General features: G+C 37.8%; 4 protein-coding genes across 9 annotated transcripts; 2 read left to right on the top strand and 2 right to left on the bottom strand.

The window, feature by feature from the left end:
• The first annotated feature begins 40 nt into the window (after nucleotides 1–40).
• Nucleotides 41–3614, top strand: LOC122535089 (dolichyl-diphosphooligosaccharide--protein glycosyltransferase subunit STT3A). 4 transcript variants are annotated; one of them, XM_043666296.1, is made up of 12 exons: nucleotides 41–172; nucleotides 641–801; nucleotides 879–1046; nucleotides 1107–1267; nucleotides 1352–1741; nucleotides 1817–1970; nucleotides 2059–2297; nucleotides 2372–2536; nucleotides 2609–2797; nucleotides 2880–3099; nucleotides 3172–3360; nucleotides 3441–3614. In XM_043666296.1, exons 2-12 carry the CDS (start codon nucleotides 705–707, stop codon nucleotides 3584–3586), a joined length of 2118 nt encoding a protein of 705 aa, XP_043522231.1. In that variant the 5' UTR covers nucleotides 41–172; nucleotides 641–704; the 3' UTR covers nucleotides 3587–3614. The 4 variants fall into 4 exon arrangements, with proteins under 4 accessions (XP_043522231.1, XP_043522233.1, XP_043522232.1 ...); XM_043666298.1 differs by having other exon boundaries at nucleotides 55–274; XM_043666297.1 differs by having other exon boundaries at nucleotides 55–284.
• Nucleotides 3615–4427: 813 nt separating this feature from the next.
• LOC122535087 (tyrosine-protein phosphatase non-receptor type 23) lies at nucleotides 4428–11377 on the bottom strand. Of its 3 annotated transcripts, none has more exons than XM_043666291.1 (10): nucleotides 11143–11377; nucleotides 10702–10904; nucleotides 10305–10627; nucleotides 10099–10211; nucleotides 6686–10001; nucleotides 6039–6562; nucleotides 5493–5956; nucleotides 5120–5418; nucleotides 4902–5045; nucleotides 4428–4837 (listed from the first exon to the last, which is right to left on the bottom strand). In XM_043666291.1, exons 1-10 carry the CDS (start codon nucleotides 11227–11229, stop codon nucleotides 4710–4712), a joined length of 5601 nt encoding a protein of 1866 aa, XP_043522226.1. In that variant the 5' UTR covers nucleotides 11230–11377; the 3' UTR covers nucleotides 4428–4709. The 3 variants fall into 3 exon arrangements, with proteins under 3 accessions (XP_043522226.1, XP_043522229.1, XP_043522227.1); XM_043666294.1 differs by lacking the exon at nucleotides 11143–11377 and having other exon boundaries at nucleotides 10305–10517; nucleotides 10606–10627; nucleotides 10702–10843; XM_043666292.1 differs by lacking the exon at nucleotides 11143–11377 and having other exon boundaries at nucleotides 10305–10517; nucleotides 10702–10870.
• Nucleotides 11378–11629: 252 nt separating this feature from the next.
• On the top strand, nucleotides 11630–16290 carry LOC122535088 (cyclin-dependent kinase 11B). The gene is made up of 8 exons (XM_043666295.1): nucleotides 11630–12003; nucleotides 12760–13131; nucleotides 13215–13895; nucleotides 13994–14316; nucleotides 14412–14738; nucleotides 14857–15121; nucleotides 15230–15460; nucleotides 15546–16290. Exons 1-8 carry the CDS (start codon nucleotides 11870–11872, stop codon nucleotides 15838–15840), a joined length of 2628 nt encoding a protein of 875 aa, XP_043522230.1. The 5' UTR covers nucleotides 11630–11869; the 3' UTR covers nucleotides 15841–16290.
• On the bottom strand, nucleotides 16196–16851 carry LOC122535090 (pigment-dispersing hormone peptides). Its single transcript, XM_043666300.1, has 3 exons — nucleotides 16714–16851; nucleotides 16497–16623; nucleotides 16196–16424 (listed from the first exon to the last, which is right to left on the bottom strand). The coding sequence occupies exons 2-3, from the start codon at nucleotides 16620–16622 to the stop codon at nucleotides 16302–16304; spliced, it is 249 nt and encodes an 82-aa protein (XP_043522235.1). The 5' UTR covers nucleotide 16623; nucleotides 16714–16851; the 3' UTR covers nucleotides 16196–16301.
• Between the last annotated feature and the right edge of the window lie 4399 nt (nucleotides 16852–21250).

Raw genomic sequence — 21250 nt, 5'->3', positions numbered from 1 at the left:
GCGCCATTTTCTCGAATAACTCGCTCGACTCGATGTCGATAGTGAGTGACGCAACTAGCAGACCGACATTGGTCTATGCTTTTTTCTTTCGAGTAGCAATGTTTTCTCAGTTAGCAATTTAAATGACACTGTTGTTTTGTTGATTTCGTTGCATTGCCAAGCTCGTAAGCTCGTAAGTTCACATCACGGTTCACGCAACACACATAAGACTACGTAAATGTACGATGCGGAACAATCAGACACGTGATATAAGATACACATATGTCGCCGGCCGGTAATTTTGTGTACGTGGTCGATTCGTAAGAGAGAAGCTTAGTTGATCAAGCTCACGTAGCCTGCCTGTCCAGCATGAGATCGTTACGTTTTCGTTGAAACGACACGTTCATTAGTTATACGCCTGACAACATTTGTTTCACGCTTTCGTCAGGTGACATAACCTATTGGTGACAGTGACACACACCCCACGCGGCTTCCTTTCGCAGCTTTTGTTTCATTTCAACTCACGATATTTTTGTTTTCTTTTTTTAGATATTTAACTGCTCCTCGCATGCGAGACAACTGTAGTTTTTTTTATCGTGGACGAACAAGTGTGACGTGAATATATGATATATTTTCAATTTTTTTTTTTTTTTTTTCGCAGGTAAATTATATGAAACTGGTGCTTCAATTACTTGAGAGAGCAGAATTTCCATAGCCCCGTCGATATGGCTGTGTTGATGAAAACGAGAGGTCTGCGTATGTCTGCACAGAAGCAGGAGACCCTTTTGAAGTTAACTGTGTTATCTCTTGCAGCGATTCTGTGTAAGTTTCTCAAATTAGTACAAGAGCGGGGAAAACTTTTGGAATGTCCTCAAGAGTACAGTCTCTTTCGTTTATAGCTTTTGCAACAAGATTGTTCTCTGTCTTGAGATTCGAAAGTGTCATCCACGAGTTTGATCCATATTTTAATTATCGCACAACAAAGTACCTAGCAGAGAATGGGTTTTATAGTTTTCACAATTGGTTCGACGATCGTGTTTGGTACCCTCTTGGGAGGATAATTGGAGGTACGTTGTCTTACTTATGATTTTTAATCGATCTATATGGTTAAAATTTAACTATTTCAGGGACGATATATCCTGGATTGATGATAACATCAGCAGCGTTATACCGCCTTTCATGGTTACTAAACATTACCTTAGATATACGTACTATTTGCGTCTTCCTTGCTCCATTGTTTTCTAGTTTGACGACAATTATTACTTATTTACTTACCAAAGAGCTGAAGGTAGAAATATGTTAAATATGCTTGATATTTTTTTTATATGATATTTATTTAATATGATAAATCGACGATATATGTGATTTTAAGGATTCTGCGTCGGGATTGTTCGCCGCAGCTATGATAGCAATTGTTCCTGGTTATATATCACGATCAGTGGCAGGATCTTATGATAATGAAGGCATAGCTATTTTTTGTATGTTATTTACATATTACATGTGGATCAAAGCAGTTAAAACTGGTGCAATTTGTTGGGCAACCTGTGCTGCTCTTGCATATTTTTATATGGTGTCTTCTTGGGGCGGCTACGTATTCCTGATTAATTTGATTCCTTTGCATGTGTTAACCTTAATGGTGACTGGCAGATTTTCTCATAGAATATACATTGCGTACAGTATTCTGTACTGCTTAGGGACAATTTTATCCATGCAAATATCCTTTGTTGGTTTCCAACCTGTGCAGAGCTCTGAACATATGCTTGTAAGTATAAAGTATATTACATATTAATTTTACAAAGAGAATATTCTAAATAAAACTGATTTATATTTTGTACAGGCATTGGGAGTTTTTGGACTTTGCCAAATTCATGCTCTGGTTGATTATCTGCGTAGTAAAATGTCACAGGATGACTTTGAAATATTGTTCCGTGGTCTTGTTATTTCTATAGTTACTATTTCGTTTGTACTAGGTGTCATTTTAACTATTACAGGTATATATATATATAATAATAATAATAATTTCTTAAATCATAGAAAATATATATTAATTTCTCTCTGGATTGTCTCTTAAATTTTAAGGAAAAATATCTCCATGGACTGGTCGTTTTTACTCTCTTTTGGACCCGTCCTATGCGAAGAATCACATACCGATAATTGCGTCCGTTTCGGAGCATCAGCCAACATCGTGGAGTTCTTTTTACTTTGATCTCCAAATTTTAGTATTCCTGTTTCCGTCGGGTTTATACTTCTGTTTCTCAAAATTGACAGATTCGAATATTTTTCTCATTTTGTATGGTGTTACAAGTCTGTACTTTGCCGTGAGTAAAAAAAGATTTTCGTTAAAAATTTATGACGAAAGCAAATTCAAACGTCAACAATATGTTTTACGCAGGGTGTAATGGTCCGATTAATGCTAGTTCTTGCTCCAGTAATGTGTATTCTGGGTGGTATTGGAGCTTCCTCGTTACTTGTCACTTACATGAAACAAGTGGAAAGAGGGAAAGTTACAGATAAGAAGGCAAAGAAGTTTGAAAGTAATTACATACTCAGGAGCGAGGTAACCACATTTATCACGTATTTTTAAATTCAATTTTTTGTTAAAATGTTACATTGATGTGTCAATTTGCAGATAGCAACACTCTTTATAACAGTAATGTGTATTCTCTTCTTTTCGTACACCATTCACTGTACGTGGGTTACAGCAGAGGCTTACAGTTCGCCTAGTATCGTGTTGTCGGCGCGTTCTCCAGACGGTAGTCGCATGATTTTTGACGATTTTAGAGAAGCCTACTATTGGTTGCGCATGAACACACCAGAAGTAATTTTATAACATTCTCTAAATAATTTTTCTGTATAAGGTTGTTTATGACTACGTTTAAGACTGCGTTTATTAATTGTAGAATGCCAAAGTAATGTCTTGGTGGGATTATGGATACCAAATAACGGCAATGGCGAACCGTACGATTTTAGTAGACAATAATACATGGAACAATACTCACATATCAAGGGTTGGTCAGGCAATGGCAAGTTCTGAGGAAAAAGCTTACGAAATAATGAGAGAATTAGATGTTAATTATGTTCTGGTTATTTTTGGAGGACTTACGGGCTATTCGTCGGATGGTATATTAACATATGAAAAGAATAAAGCTACAATTTAAAATCGGTTAAGAACATGTTCGATTATGATTTCAGACATTAATAAGTTCCTATGGATGGTGCGCATCGGCGGAAGCACCGAAAAAGGAAAATCCATAACAGAATGGGATTACTACAACTCTGCGGGAGAATTCCGAGTTGACAAAGAAGGTTCTCCGATTTTGCTCAATTGTCTTATGTATAAAATGTGTTATTACAGATTTGGTCAAGTTTATACGGAAGGAGGTAAGTTCGCCGCTATGAATATAATGAATATAATTTATTTGTGATTTATAGTATTTTAAAATAATTTTGTGATTAAATAGGTAAACCTTCTGGATACGATAGAGTTAGAAATATGGAAATTGGTAATAAAGATTTTGAACTAGACATGTTAGAAGAAGCCTACACTACTGAACATTGGCTTGTACGAATTTATAAAGTGAAAGATTTAAGAAACAGGGGAATTTAGAAAAAAAAAAATATAAACTAATGACAAAGATATTTACCATTTCATAATTTCATTTGCTTGTAAGTTCTATGATTGTCTATGAGACATCAATACGGCATTAAGACATATTTAGGCCTCATTACATATATTATTTTAGCAAATACAATTACATCGATTTACTACATTTTGGAAGTAATCTTCGTACTAATTGAAACGAATCGAGCAGTATATTTATTTCAGTAGCATTTATAAGAATTTATTATCTGTAATTTAAAGAACGTATACATATACGTATGTATTCAGAATATAGTTTATCAAATTGAATATTCTTATAGACTCGTTTATGTTAAATTATTAAATGGTTTCTGTGTTCAAAGGTAATGATCATCTTCGTAACTGCTTCCTACATACACACAAAATAATTACATTTAATAAAGTAAATTTAATAAATTTAATAAAAAGTAATTTTGTTATATTCACTGAAAATTAATAGTAATAAAGATTTATTTTGTACGCCATTAATTATGTGTTCACGCAGAAAATAAAGTTATATTAAAAAAAGAACTCTCTGATAAACGAAATGATATATAGTATAAACTCAAAAGATTTGGGTAGCATTATGCAATGTAAAATAGTACCAGTTGATATAAAGTGATTTTGAATCGTGATGCATGCATATATATATACATATATGTATGTATGTATATTAGAAATATGTACCGATTTACCATCTATATGTTTTAGAAACGCATGCCTTGTATCGTATGTTGCTTAAAAAGTGTAATTAATATCAGCTTTTGTTTTATGGATGTGTACGGACATATGTGATTTCCCGGCGAGGCTGAAAATAAATGCAAACAGATAGCATTTGTTCTTTTTCTTTTTTTTATACGTACATTTTATTCGATATATTTTACAGATTGTAAAACCCTTAAAACTTAAGAATTACGAAACGCCTGGATAATAAGTGTTTTTCGTTTCAGAAATATCAAGTCGTCTATATGAATTAATACGAATTGCAATATTTATACAATTACTATAATTATCTTACTTTTAGCAGTATCGTTAATTTAAGAAACGTAGGAATGCAAACAGATTTATTAGTCGGTGCATAATAAAATTTTACTTGCGAATTTCTATTTGATTATCTTCTGATAGACCATAAAGGATCCAGTTGGCTTAGCGGATCGATTATCCCTTCTTTAGGTTTCTCTTGAATAGACGTCGTAGTTGAATGTATTGCATTGCTAGCACTAGGACCTTTTTGTCGACCTATTTAAATTTAATCAACGTTATTGCATTGTTCTTTGTAAATAGATACTACTTCATGATATACCTTGGTCATCTGATCGCTGAGTACTGATACCGAGAGTTTGTAGAAAATCATCAGAAGGATGCATCTTCCTCGATGTTTTATCCTTATTTCCTTTTAATCCTTCGAAATTTTCAAACGTTGAGCGAGTAGACGACAAAATTCCACCTAAATGTTAAAAAAAAAACATTTTACTTCCAGTTAATTCGTATCGTATCAACAGAGACGAAAACAGTCCTTACGTTTCATTAAAATATCTTGAGCGTGGTATAATACCAACTGATACGCGAACAACAAGGATTCCTTATTTACAACTTGTTTGCGGCACTTCAGAAGACCTTTGAATACAAGAGGTACATTAACTATTCCGCAACCTGCACGTATATGGCATACTGTTGCTGCTGCTAGTAGGAATAAGCTACTCAGTGCTCCGCCATCCAAACAATGCACCACCACTGGCTTTGTACAACGTCTCAGTGCTTGTTCCGTCATTACGTCCGTTGAAAAAGTAAGCAAAGCACCTGGGCTATTAGGGAAACCACTGAAAAATAAAAAAAAAAAGAAAAATTATCCAAATGATTTAATGTTATAATGTTATTCACGTTAAGAACGTACTTGGAAGGCCATGTGAAAAATTGCATGTGCACGACAGTCTTTTCCGAGTTTTTTTTAGTATTATGCACAGAAATAACTCTTTGGACATAAGACACGTGGTTGACTCTCTTTTTTAACGATATCGTAAAGCTACCGATGTTTAGAATATCGTCTTCATTTATAGGCCAATATATCTCTCCGTTTAATTGCGCATCGGATATTAAACACGCAATTATTTCACTTTCTTGTTCCCATATCATCATCCAAAATACTTCTAACTTGTCCGGCAATGGTGCTTGAGTGATAATAAATGCTGTCGGTATCCATTGTGTGATCTCCATTATATGAGAGGCATTAATGTAATTTGGAATATCTGTCGACGATATTTGCACCCTTGTCGTGTCATACGGAATACACTCCATTACTCTATTCTCCGATGAATGAGCCAGCGCTACTGTACACGATTGTTTTCCACTTTCCCTTTCCTGAAATTGAAATATACATTGTCTCGTAACGTGACTCTTAGAGTAATATTTCACAGTATACAAATAATTTCGACGATCTTACTTCGAATTCTTGAACTTCCTTCCATTTTATATCAAGATTAGTTGCTCCGCTCAATGTTTTAACAAGCAAACTATCGACAAATTTCTCGTACTTTTCGACCTCGTTAATAAACTTCTGCAATGCTGCTGGATCCCCTAAGGGATCCTTTTTAGGCTGCACGTCATTGTACCACGTATCCCATACAATTTGTAAATTCTCATTCTCCGTCTTATCCTCGGTAACGGTGGTTTCATTTATCTTTTCTTTGTCACTTTCACTAGCATCATCTTTCGTACCATCCTTCGTCGCGTCTTTTGTCACAGCTTCATCTTGTGCTTGACCTTTACTGACGGGACGTACTTCCGGCACCAAGGGTGCATGATTTATAGTGACTTCAAGGTCAGCAAGCAGGTCCACGTTAGACTGCTCCGACATTGTAGTGGGTTTAGTAGGATTTGCGCTTGTCGTTGTATTAGTTCCATTGTTAACAGCTTGCATGTACGTTTGATTATAATTGTTACAGTTGTCGTTTCTGCTGGAGGATGCTGAAAATGTTGAACATTCATAAATTTTATAAAGTTATGAAGTTAAATTGTATAAAGTGTATAAAGATAAATTATACAACAGAAATTTTATAAAGTTAACAGAAAGATAGTTTGATATTATACCTTGACTATTTTGCATTTGGAGGCCATACGGTGTAGTGTAATAAATATCGGTTGCACCTTGAGACTGATAAGCCTGCCCTGAATATTGAGAGGATGGAGTTTGACTAACCATAGAATTGTTACTGGCATTCGTATACCTTGCAGCACTTTCTTGTTGTTGGCATACGTTGTTAATACCAGTGTTTATTTGTAACGTCGACTCGGAAGGTTGTTGCGACACTTGAATCGACAATGAAGTTTGAACGTTGCTGGGATTATATTCGTAGCATTGGCTGGTAGAATTATAAGTATATTCCATTTGTCCTTTATAAGATTCAGTCATTGATGTAGTCATTTGATTTCCTTGCATGTAATTATATCCTTGATTGTAACCGTGAGAATAATTACCATATCCAGAGTAATGCTGCGGATATTGATATGCCTGCGAGTAGTTCTGCAGTTGTGCACTTGTTGAAGATTTTGTATGGCTCTGAATCATTTCTGTATTGGTAGAACTATTTGTGTACGCATATGTATTAGAAGTGTCCGTAGACAATATAGTTTGTGGATAGGAAACGCTACTGGTATGTTGCAAACCGTGATAAGTACTAGGATAAGTTAAAGTAATGTCACTAGTCGATACTTGTGATCCATACTGATACCCTTGGTCCGTATAAATTTGCTTAGTTTGCTCTGTACTACTTTGTTGTGGATACTGCACAGCATTGGAACTGTGCAAAGTTGAAGAGTACGAGGCCCCTGTATTGTTTACTGGAACAGTTAACGAACTAGTGGAATAAACGGACTGAGGAATGTTTATGTTCATGTACTGCGTTTGCATATAGTGGCTAGAAACGGGGATATTAGTCGTCTCGGGTGTGTTCTGATTCGATGTGACTTGTTGGACGTGCAACTCGGATGGATTGTAATACATTGTGCCACTGTAACTCTGAGTACATGGAACTTCACTCTGATTGATCTGAGAAAGAACGTAATTCTGCATTTGAGTGCTGTCCACTGGTAATACGTGTTGACTCATAGTTGGGACAGATTCCTGAGTGGCAAATTTTTGTTGTGGCTCAGGCGTATACTGTTGTCCTTGTTGAGCTGGAGTGGTATAAAGTTGTGCTTGTACCTCTGTCGTTTTGTTAACGACATCCGACAAGGATGCAGACGTTATTGTCGATGTTTGAGATATCTCGGTTTTAGCAGCACTAATACTAGCAGTCTTATCAAAATTAGAAGGATACTGTTGCGTGATGTTGTATCCAGTATACTCAACTGAAGGCTGGTATTGGTTTTCGTATTGCAATGCGTTGGTAGAATAGTTATAAAGTGTTTGCGCATTACTAGAGTATTTGTGTTGCCCGTCTAAGGTTGCAGAGAATTGCCCATGTGATACAAAAGAATTTACTGGGTACTGTGCTGTGGCATCTGCTGTCGTTCCAATTACTTGCGAATAATTTACAGTATCCGAACTATTTACTTGCATGTAGTTTTGGCTCAAAGCGGCATTTTCGTTGTACATTTCATGCGAGTACGGTAAATTTGTTTTATAGTCCGTATACGACGCGGGATAATACTGCTGCATAGATTTTGCATCTACCACAGTTATTCCGCCAGGATGCACTGCATTTTTGTTCATTGTATTATCATTCAAGTAAGATTTCGCTGCTGCGTCTACCACTTGTTTACCTTGATCCTTGTACACATTGTAATACTGATTCTGGACATTTTCCGTCCTGCTGTTCAAATAATCCTTCAATTTCAATCCACTGCCAGTTCGACCTCGACTTTGATCGTAACCGACAGGTAGCGTTGCATCAATCTTTTCTTGAGAATTTTTATTGCTATCTTGCGCAAGTATCTGTTCACGTTCCTCTTCCTGCACCTTGCAAGTGCTTTTCACCCTCTGAAGTAACTTCGAGACGTTTATTTCTAATTTTCTGTAAAACTCGAGACCTTTGCTAGACTTTGCCAATAGATCTTCGTAAGCGTCGTAGGATGCGATCAAGGACGAGATGGTATGCTCTCGCCGTTTTAATATTTCTTCGACGCCTTTTCGCACGTTGGCAGTTTGGGCGTACGCGTCTGTCAAAGCTGCCAGGATGTTATCCTGTGCGGCAAGATTCTGCTCGATCAACGTTACTAGCGTTTGATGTTTACTAAGTTGATCGGCGAACAAACGATCCAACGGTCCGGAATCGGATGTAGCTGTAACCAGCAAGCGCGTTAAATCGTCCTGGGCGATTGAGTCTCGTAGTTTCGTGTGCAATTCATTCCTCTGTCTACGCATCTCGTCGACTTTGTTCAAAATGCGCTTCAATTCCTTGGTGTGCATCCGTTCCAGCTCGATCGCGCTATGGGATTTTTCAGTATTTTGTTCCGAAAGATATGCACTCGGCGAAGGTATGTGGACCATGAGCTCGGCAAGCGGCTGAGAAAGCAGCTTTAAATTTTTTACGTGCATCGTTATTGCTTTATGAAGAGCGTGGTTACTTTCCGAGGCTTTATTATGAGCCTCCTCATATTTTTTCGCTTCCCTGGTCAAATCAGTGGCGACTATCGACGGAGGTCTCTTACCGACCATCTCTTGATACTCTTTCTCCTTCTGTTCTTCTTCAAGCAGAAGCTTTTTAATTTCTTTGAGTATTTTCTCAACATCTTGACTAGTGTCTGATAATTTTTCCATTATATCGAGCAACTCTTGGATAATCTGTTGCTTAGCGTTTAACGCCGCGCATCTTTCAACCAGTTCATCAGGAAGAGGCAAACGTTCCCATTCCGTTGTTTGAACATCAGGATCCCATAAATTCATATGTTCCAGTTTTAAGGACGTTAGGTACGTATTGAGTTGCTGATCCTTGTCCTCGATTTTGCTACCAACGGAGCGTAATATTTTCGCTTTTTCCTCCGAGTACAGAGAACTCGCTTCGTGCACTTTCATTGGTATTAATCTGGCAAATATATCAGGACCGGAAACTTCAGGATCGTTGATACTAAATGATATTCCTTTTACCAAGGGAGCACCTTTCACGGTGGGTAACGTTTCCTTCTCTGGCACTTCCTCGTGATATATATACTCATTTTCATTTTTAGCTGCTTTACGTTTTCCCTCTATCACGTCGTTCGTAAACGTGAGCGCTTCCTCGATGGTTGTCTTTTCACCAGGAATATTCAAATAAATTAATTGCGCCTCGTTCAGAGAAGCTAGCGCGGCATTGTAAAATGCCACCCTCTCTCCCATCTTCCTTTGCTCCTCGGCAGCTAATCCTTGATACAAATATGTGACTGCTAAGTGATAAGCTTTCTTGAATTTCAAGTAATACTTCCAGCTCTGAAAAAAAAAAGGAAATACTTTTTAAGCTTACAATACTTCATTCATGACAATCACAAGTTTGACAAGCTTGATAAGTAACAAGGATAAATTTTACCTTATAAATTTTAGTTCCAACCGTGTCTGATATCGTTCCATCCTCGCTTCCACCTTGTTCAAGGGTGGCTGACGCCAGATTAAAATAATCCACTATCTGTCTGGCGACTTTTGCTGCGTGATACATATATCTTGTAGAATGACACACGAATTAAGGCCACAAACGGTGAAACATACCCGTGGAAATCCTGTTTCTCACGTACTCACCTACGATTGTTGGTTTACGATTGTCGAGCATACTTTTTTCTAATATACACTCCTGGGCTTGCGCTAAGCAAAGCTGGTGCATAAATGTCATAAGCTCCGGAGCTAAGTCTACACCAGACGGCTGTGGGTAGCTATTCTTTAAATGCTCAAACGCCCAAGCCGCGCACTGAAAGTGAGCACAGGCCATCTTCATCCCATCGGCCGACGTCCTCTCTGTAAGTGCTCCCAATTGAGTATGCATCGCGCCGATATTATACAAAATAGAAATTATTTCAAAGCGGATATTTGCCAGTGAACAAACCATGTTTGCATACGTGTCCCTCCTGTTTCAAATTCAAATGCGTTCAACCTTTCAATACCGACGACAACTATTAATCATTAATCACAGTTAGTTTACCATGTGAACGTGATCGCCGCCGCACCATCCTTTCCCATGGGGAATCTACTTTGAAGGAAATGTAACTGGCAATAGTATCTCTTCAACAATGAACAGCCAGCTACGTCGATAGGTGGCCTTATGGCCACTGCGCGCAAGCTTTCTAACTGGTGTATTTCATGGGCAAATGTTCCTGGATCTTTGTTGTAGAAGTCACGTATATACTGGAACGAAAGACAATTGTGCAGTCAATTAGCAAAGATCAGACAATTATGATAATTAACAAGCAATTAACAAATAATCACCAGGTTCGTTTTATAAAAGGGAAATTTAAACTTATAGACAATTTAAATTTAAAATATAAATTTATACAAATATATTCATATTAAATCGCAATCTGAATGTGAAATTTCATCGTCGTGAAATCACCGATTCAGAGTGTGTATTTTATCTGTTTCATACCTGCTTCAACTTTGGTCCGAACGTGGTGGGCTCTGGGCTGACTTTCAATTGGAAGGATATCATTGGCAATCTCGGCACCGCTTCCATTGCTAGCTGTTCGACAACGCGTTATCTTTCTAAAGTTTCTGTTAACTGACAGTCGATCATCTGTCAAACTCGTAGAAAATGGATATGACCACGGAGCATATTCTCTTTCGTCACGTACCCACTTGACGAATGAGCTGCCGCCTGTGGGTCGATATGCATGTGACATTTAATTCCTGAAATTCTTTTCGTGAAAATAAAAATACCTCTCTGTAATTCTGCGCGTACGAATCTATAATATCTTTTAGAGAATCTTTTAACAGTGATAGCACGAAACGTAAGATATAACGGCACATTAATTCAAATATGGCGTACGAAGGAAAATCGCTCGATCCTGATTGGTCAAGTGCAAACGCTTCTTGTTGTGTCACGAGGCAAGCTGGAATCCATCAATGGCGCGTCAGTACGCGCGAAAGCAGAGCGGTGATTGGACGTGACGCGTCCGAGTCTGTCCTCGAGTTACTATGCAATTGTTTATTTCGTTGAAAAACGTGTAATTATGAATTGAACGAGCATCGGTATCGTGAAAACTCGTACGTTGCACTTTTGTACGTTGCAGTTGTTGCGTACGAGATTCGTTTTGTTTCAACGGATTTGGTTTTGGAACGTTCGCGCCTCGTCTGTCTGTCGTTCGTAATTATGCATGGTAAATTGTCGACGAGAAGTGAAACCGTTTACCTGTAACATGTCAGAAAGTAGGCTTGATATGGATATTGATAATCAAAGCGAGGACGGTGAAATAAAGAAAAGCCCTTCGAAAGACATGGACGACTTCAGGTATTGTATATAATGCTGACGCTCTCGTGTTACTTAACCTCAATCTTTTGCACTGCATTATTAAAACTGTGTTTCTTTCTTGACGTAGAGTGTTTCAGAAGGTTGGTGCCAATATCCAAGAGTTCATAGTATTCGTCAAAAACAAACAAAAGACGCGAGTCTTAGTAAGACATGGGTCTGTATATCGCATTAGATAATCGGAGGTTAAGGTTTTTTCGACTGTGAGGCCTGTAACGGCGCAAGAGAGTTTGTTGCGTATACAATTTACCAGATAGGTTCTTAGGTCAATCATAACAATAGAATATGCGGTAATGCCATGTGATTGTATTGTTCAACAATAATGAATCAAAAGTGTACTTTATTGTAACATCTACGTGCATGTGAAGCTTTTGGTTCTGAGGCATTATTTCAAGAATAATTCTGCTAAACTGTGTGTTGAAGTAAATGGATTGGTTGTGGATGATATTTCATGAATCTAGATATTCCATAAATAGGATATTAATATTCAAACAAATGTATTACCAAAGTTCTCCACTTGTTTTGATAAGTATTGCGTACTCTTGAATTTCAGCACCAACTTTCTGAAACATGCATACATAATTTATTTTTTCTGTTTTTTAACTAACGGAGAAGCTTTTACATGTTACAATGTGCTTCTACATTTACTAAATGAAAAAAAAAGTTAAAAACAACATTCTAACAAGTCAGTCTTGCGTTTTTGAAACGTTAGTTGTTTTGAGAAAAGTATACTTAAAGCTTTTCAGAGGAGGATGGGGGAGATACAGCAGACTCTTTGGACATAAAACCGCCGCAGGCTGTTGTTCGCCATCACAAATCTAATTCTTCACGAAGGAGGGACAAACACAGCGATAGAAGAGATCGTAGGGAAGAGAAGGAGAGAAAGTCTAGGCATCATGATCGCGGGGAAGATAGACACAGAGATAAGCATAGACATCGTAGACACGGTGTGGATATTTTGGAAAGATCAGAACGTTCAGATGGTTCCAAAAGGGACAGGGAAAGACTTGAAAGGTTAGAAAGAATGGAGAGTCACAGAGACAGAGAGTCTAGACACGACAGGAAAGAGAGAAGTACAGGGGATCGTGTTTTGGAAGATCTGAGGGAAAGGTATAAAGTATTTCTCATTTTTCGTTTATTTCGTTGCGTATAAAATTGCGTTTTTTATTGAAGTTTAATTATTTAATTGGCAGATTGTTAGATAAAAGAAGAGAGAGGCGAGAGGACTCTCGCGATATTCGTGATTATAAAATGGAAACTCGCCGCGAGATCCGTTTGGAGGACACGCGAGAGTTACGTGAGTCGCGCGAGCGTCGAGAAATACGGTTGGAGGATATGCGAGAACGTCGCGAGACTCGTGCTATCGACGACATCAGAGAACGTCGTGAAATTCGAATGGAAGAGCACAGACATATGAGGGTAATGGAGGAGCAGTACTCCGAAACGGAGTTAATGGAACGACCCGAGAGAAGTGAGAAACGTCACAAGAGATCGCACAAGCACGATCGGCTTCGCGAGAGAGACCGGGAGAAAGTGGAGCGCGAGAAAGAGCACAGAGAAAAGCAGTTGCGCGAGGCAATGGAAATCGTCACGGATGAGCCGGATGATATGGAGATCAACGAAATACCGATACAACCGAAGGATCCGAAAGAAATGACCGAACAGGAACTTAGGAAAGAAAGGTTGCTGGAAGCTGACAGAGAGATGGCTAGAAGGAAAGAAGTTTCTCGGTTAGAGTTGGAAGCGCGACGAATGAAAAGAGGTGAGAAACGACCTTTGAGTCCGGATAATGATCAAGATCCGTCTATCGTAGAGTTATCCGACGAGAGCCCGAGTCCCGCTCATTCGGACGAAGTTCGTTCTAAATCTATCGAGTAAGAGTTACATACTATTGTAATTAATGTCATATGTTGTCGTGATCAATGTCATTCTATTTTTGATATCTAAAACTCGCCCAATTATTTGTTTATAGATCTAGACACTCGTCTGATGGAGAAAGAAGTATACGCGAGAGATCCTCTGATCGACACTCTTCCGATTCGTCCGAATCCAGCAGCGATGACGACGACGAATCAAACGATTCAAATAAAGGTTCCAATGCTGATTCCAACGACGGTTCTGATTACAATAATCCAAGTCCCTTATCTGTTGACCGGTTGGCGAAATCTGATCATTCCGATGGAGAGTCGCCTGGACACGTGGATTCGAACAGCGCGTCGAAGAACGTGGAGGAAGAAGAAGAGAAAAAGGAGGAGGAAGAACCTGAATTACCTCCGTACTTGCCAGCAATTCAAGGTAAATCTATCTGTTTTTCTCGATCTTTACATTGTATTGTGTGCGCGCGCGTGTGTGTGTGTGTGTGTGTGATTTTCATATTTTTGATATTGCAGGTTGCAGAAGCGTAGAAGAATTTCAATGTTTGAATCGTATCGAGGAAGGTACATATGGCGTAGTGTACAGGGCACGTGATAAACGTACGGACGAAATTGTTGCTCTGAAACGACTGAAAATGGAGAAAGAAAAAGAAGGCTTCCCGATAACCAGCCTCAGAGAAATAAATACTCTGCTGAAAGCTCAGCATCCGAATATTGTTACTGTCCGAGAAATAGTTGTTGGCAGTAACATGGATAAGATATTTATTGTAATGGATTACGTGGAACATGACTTGAAATCATTAATGGAAACGATGAAGCAGAAGAAACAGGTTTTCATACCAGGTAACTATGACTAATATTGTTAAAAAGGAATAAAAATATGCGTATCAGTGTAACATAAGCATGTAATATAAGCGTGTATAATGTAAACGTGTAATACAAGCAAATATTTTGTTTGTAGGAGAAGTCAAGTGTCTTATGCAACAATTGTTAAGAGCAGTAGCACATTTGCATGACAATTGGATTCTTCATCGAGATTTGAAAACGTCGAACTTATTGCTAAGTCATCGTGGTATTTTGAAGGTTGGTGATTTTGGTTTAGCGCGAGAATATGGTTCTCCTTTGAGACAATATACTCCGATTGTTGTAACGCTTTGGTACAGAGCTCCTGAATTGCTATTGAGTGGGAAAGAATATAGCACTCCCATCGATATGTGGTCGGTCGGGTAAGGGAAAAATATTAAAAGATTAAATAACATAAAATTTAATTTAAACGCAATAGTATGAAAAATGTCTTATTATTGTTAAAACTATATATCTATATTTTTTTTCAGATGCATTTTTGCAGAGTTATTAAGGATGGAGGCATTATTTCCAGGTAAATCTGAGATTGATCAATTAAATAGGATATTCAAAGAATTAGGTACGCCAAACGATCGGATATGGCCAGGGTATAGCAAACTGCCGATGGTGCAGAAAATTCCATTTGCTCATTATCCCGTAAACAATTTGAGACAACGTTTCAGCTTATCCTTGTCAGATTTAGGCATCGAAATGTTAAACAAGTATGTCTTCCTCGAACAATATCCTCGAGATTTAGCATTATTTTTCTGTCTGTTAACTCATAGCAAATTTTCTTTTATTTTTCAGATTTCTCACGTACGATCCTCAACAACGAATCTCGGCGGAAGATGCTTTAAAACATGGTTATTTCACAGAGGCACCGTTACCGATAGATCCACAAATGTTCCCTACGTGGCCAGCCAAGTCGGAGCTTGGCGTACGAACAGCGAATGCTTCGCCAAAACCACCAAGTGGTGGAAAAGAGTACAAACAGTTGGGAGACGGAGACGACGCTGATTTGAGTAACTCTGGTTTTCATATGGGTCTTACGGAAGGCGGTAGACAACCACCTATCGGTGGTGGTTTCCACTTGAAGTTTTAAACACATATGATGAATTTAAAACTAGAAACAAGAGTGACTGCTTTTTCTACGGAATAAACTTTGTAAATTTCGAAGTACTCGCTGTTTTGCATTTGAAATTATATGGAATGACAAAGATATTGAAAAATGAAAAATTTCGTCGTGAATTCCATGAAAAAAAGGGGGATTGTAGTTAAAAGATTTTAATGTTAGAATTTATATTTTTTGTTGTATAACATTAAATCTCTTCTTTCGAACGGACATTTTAAAACATACTCTTGGAAGGAAGAATTTATATTTTATTTGATCTAACAATCGTAATTTGTTGCAGCTAGGAAAAAGAAATACGATTTATTAAAAAAATTGTCAACAAAGGTATAATTCTTCTAGTTTATTGAATTCAGTATGTTACAAGCTTAGAAGCTTCTCTGAAATGTATACATTAAATAAAAGTGTATCGTTGCCAGTAAACGTTAGTGATTTTACTTTCCAGCGTTGTTCATGTTCTTCGGTAAGCCCAACAGCGAGTTGATAAGTTCGGAGTTGCGCTTATTGTGGCAGAGGCAGGGTGGCAACAGGATTCTTGCAAGTTGCAAATCATTGTTCTGAAAACGCATTTCACCCGTTTATTAAGGCCACCGAGGTCAAACAAATTCATACTCTTGTATTTTTCTTACCATTCCTCTGCCGTATGGAAAATTCATTCCCAACAGGTTCCTGTAAGAATCTTCAGTTGTTCCCAGTGTACGGTACGTGAGTCCCAGCATCACAATTAAGATCAGTACATATTTTATCGATGTCATGCTTCGTTTGCAAAAACAACACGAATGAGAGAAAATATTGTTAATTATCATTTTCAGTTTGCTTCTTGAAAAATAAATTTTACACAATTACCTGTTTCCTTCGTTTCTTTAGAAAAGTTGTCGCGAATGCTGTTTCTGTTAGCCGTGCAAGGCAAATCTGTCCTGAGATCCCGAGACTACGATACTTTTATACAGGCGATGGCCGTGGGGGTTGAAATCTGGCCACGACAGACGGATCTGCAAACGACAGTTATCTCTTCAAGGAAATGTCGAAGAAATTCTTTCGTCTCTCTCTCTCTCTTTTTTTTTTCCTTAAATAATTACGTAAGCTCCTGTCAGCATTGTTGGTGATAGACTTTCTTCCCTCTCTTTTATTTTAAAAATAACATATTTCCGTTTCATTGCGATATTCATTCCCTCGCAGGATCACGACGGATTAAAGTGTTTGAAGATTATTTAAGATGTTGGCCATGGATGTCTCGGACACCTCGATCCTTCTCCTTCATTCTCCACGATGGTTCACTATTTTCCTACAAGTTCCTAAAATCATTTTTGTTATTTATTCTTTTCTCTCTTTTTTTTTGTTTACATTCTTTTTAGTATTGTCTTTAAATTTTGTTTTAAATTTGACACATAGGTGTGGCGAAAGTAACAACAATTGTAGTGAAATAAGGAAATAAAGGAAATAAAAAGGATGAACAAGAGTACTTGTTGAAGGATTAACCTTCTAGAGTATAATCCGATTAATACACATTATTAAATGACATATTGATGCTCCTTTCCAGTTGTTTTATATTATTGAAAATGCAAAAACGGATAAGAGACCATCTAAAGGAATTGGCAATCAAATCTTATATTCACATACACGTTTACGATTAATAACGTCCATGTAGTGAATGTGTCATCTACATTTATGACGCACTGCCTTCGACTTGACCGTGTGATAACGCAAGTATGCGTAATTTACACTACGTACATATACACCGCAGAATATTGGAATCTCAGCTCATTAATAACCCGCCACGCGTTCTCGTTTTTTATCGTAGAACGAGGAAAATTCCTTTAATTTCTTACCACTGGAACTACCAAAATAATCAAAACTACTATTTGAATAGTTTTGTTGGACATTTTACAGACACAAAACAGTGTATCTTTGGAGATTGGCATGTATTCTTCGTAAAAGCTTGTGTACCCTATTACTTTACCGCCTCTGACGGAAATTTTATGCCTTTAGTCGTCGGTAGTCCTAGTATTAAAGGACAAACTTCTTGGGAAAACGTGATCAAAGAAAATATGACACTTTGCCACTTCGTGTACGAAACGTGCAAAACTCGAAACGAAACGTTCGAACTAGCCACACGATTGTAAAGTAAACGCGATCTCGTTATACACTTCCAATAATTAAGGGGATTGTATTTATTCATGAGACACCCACGCGAAAATAGAAGAGCGATAAATACCGGAGATATTAAAGTTCGACACCTTTCGCCAGCTGGGCAGTTATGAACAGAGAAGAGCAAAGTGGGAGGACAAAAAGGAAAGAAAGAGAAGGGAAGAGGAAGAAGCTTAAGAGTTTCAAGAGTTTCATGCACGATAATCGAAATCTTCATATCCTGGAATAGGCGCGGGTCACTAACCAGAAAGCTGTCAACGTGGCCTTGATTCTTTCTTAAGATCCTTCAAACTCGAAGGAATGTGTCGCGTTTGATCGTGTTACAGTTATATTAGTGTGTATATATATATATATAAAACTTTCGTAATTTTATGTATGTAGGTTTCCTCTGAAAATCGTCGTCATTTAGTTAATTATCTCTATCCTTTAATCGGAATAATCACGGGATTAATGCCATCGATGACGTAATTGAAGGCAGTTTGATTTCTTCATTACAAGTATCGTAACTTTGGCTGACGAATGATCCTCCGTGGATTTCCCAAGGATTTCACACGTGTCCAAGATGGGTCGTATAAATCACCTAACCTAACACAGTGACACGGCCTAAACGAAACAGACGGGTCTTCGTCTCCCAAATTATCTATTGCTCTCCTGTTAATAGCTTTCTCGTGTACACATCAGTGGCGAAAATATCAAACGAACGTCCAAGCTGAGGTTTCTAGGAGGAGAGGGATGCATTAATGATTCTATTAGTTATACGAGACAATTCTGTCGAGTCAAGGCTCCTCGACGAATCGTGCAATTTCGTTGATCGTTGTCGAAACTTTCCCTTTCTCGAGTTTTTGTGAAAAATCGGCGCACTTATGATCGCGAGATAAATGATAAGGATCTTTGCAAGAACGAACACATTTATGTACAGGGTGAATGAAAAAAAGAAGTTTGTAACCTTCTGTGATAGTATTCGTCGAAACATAAAAAAAAGTAACATGTAATACGTTAATAAACATGGATTGAAAAATGAATAGTTTCAAAGTTATAAATAATCTTTTGTTTTCGCTTCTCGAGAGGAAATTCGTGCTATATGTAAAGTAGTGGTTTACTTTAGTATTTCTTCTTTTTCTCATTACAGAGAGTTTTCTATGTGTTCTTCTAGATTAGGAATTTGTTTGTTTAGGTTAACCATGTTAGGCTGTGTAACAAATTCATCCGCCATTAGGATGTTACACCTTTCAGGAAACAATTATTAAAGTTATATTATAGTTGTGTTACTTGATGAAAAAATTTAAAGTATAATATGAGATAATATTAATATAATTAATATAATATTGTATAAATATTGATATAATTAATCACATCAAAATATTAAAGTTGAGCGACTTAAGTTATCTGTGTTCATTAACAAAAGAATATTAATCATTTCAATACACGGAAGACGATATAATTTGTATCTCTACGCTCTTTGAATTATATAATTATCTATAAAGATATAATTATATATAGATAGATAATTATATAATTCAAAGAGCGTAGAGATACAAATTATATACATAGGATGCATAGAAAAAAGGGTTCGTAATATCTATGATAGAAACTCGCTTAGAAACGAAATGGAAAAAAAAGTAGTGATAAACAAACCGAAACAAAAAATCGTTTATAATCCTTTGAAACTATTAATTTCTCGACTTGTGTTTATTAAGGCCTTTCTTTCACGTTTCTCGGCGAGTACTATCTATCCTAGAAATTACGAACCCATTTTTCTATTCTATATCTACTATACATACAAGGATCGTTGTCATTTCCAGCCGCGTGATTTAATTATGCATTCCGTTTGGCTGTTAAATCGCTTTAACAGGTTCCACGTACGAAAAAAGAGACCAATAAAAACCTGTATCGAAACACATTTGGCCACCCGATGCCAATGAACTTCAAAGAAGTGTGCGTTCATCGACAATCGGCTCCCGCAGTTGTGTTCTGAGCCCTCGAGCGCAAACTGGATCTCCCGCGCCAGATTCATTCGGAGAACGGAGAACAATTAATCGATTGGCATCCTCAAATTTGAATACTCGTCCCGTCTAACTCCTCACGGCTAAGCTTCGTCGTCTTCGTGCCTCTGCCTTTGTGTTCCTCTCGTTTCGTCGCCTAACCTCCATAACCACTGGAATCTAATCGTCGATCGACTGCTGAAAGCCCGTTCGTTTCTTCGCTTAATAGCTTAAGTTTCGTCGTAAATGATCCTCTCTTCCCTCTCTCTCTCTTTATTTTTCTTTTTGTCCATTCTTTTCGTCCATCCTTTTCGTCGTTAGAGAGCAAACAACCGGTCGCAAGTTCAAGGCCACTCCCCAAAGTAGCCTTTATTTTTAGGATTCCCAGGGATACCTGGTGCCGCGAATTCTTCAATGGGACCAGTCCTCCCCAGATCTTTCCATTTCGTCACTTTTTTTTTTTTTCCCCGTTCACTGAAGCGAAGTGTCTTCAGACCGAGGATCTGAAAGCCTTCATTTTTCAACGATCGCTATCGACGGTTTGTCGCCTTTTTGCCTCCCCCCCTCCCCCCTCCCCCCTCCCTCGCCGTTTTTGTTGCGCAGCCTTTTTGTCTAACACGTAAAAACCTCGCCGATTCGTGGAACTGAAAGAAAGAAGAAGAGAAAGAAAAAAAAAGTTATTTTTCTGAAATCGCGTCTCCCGCAAGGTCGAAAGTAAAGACTTGGAATTGAACGTTCGTTGTTACCGAATCGATCGAGAGAAACGCATGTTTATATTTTTCTTTCAGAGAGGAAAAAGATCGTGCCTAAATAAACGACGAGACAGGAATACGCCGTGCAGAGAGAGAGAGAGAGAGAGAGAGAGAGAGAGAGAAAGAGAGATTCTGGTTGAATTTTTTAAATGTAGGAATATTTTAATGTATGGCACATGGCTGTCCTGTCGATATTAAATGTGCAAATTATGATCCTGGCAGCTTCGTTGAAGAAGCGGAAGCACCCAAGTGGCAACGGGTTTTCGAGCATCATTGAAATCAAGGTACTACGTTAAACAGAGAACGAGCGTGGCATACGTAACGGAACGCATTGTACTAGCCGTAGGTACAGCATAGTACTAATCTCTTTGTGCTGCTTAGTGTAACACCCCTGTGTCGGATATTGTTCTGTAAACACGACATTGTTTACGCGATATTGTTTACACTCGAAGTAATAATAATAATGCATTTCTTAAGTAAGTTTAATCTAATCGTAGAAAC

This window comes from Frieseomelitta varia, unplaced genomic scaffold, assembly GCF_011392965.1.
Source record: "Frieseomelitta varia isolate USP_RPSP 00005682 unplaced genomic scaffold, Fvar_1.2 scaffold_666, whole genome shotgun sequence".
NCBI classification, from domain to species: Eukaryota; Metazoa; Arthropoda; class Insecta; order Hymenoptera; family Apidae; genus Frieseomelitta; species Frieseomelitta varia.
The sequence above is the reverse complement of the archived record's forward strand: the minus strand, read 5'-3'. Positions and strand labels throughout refer to the sequence as shown.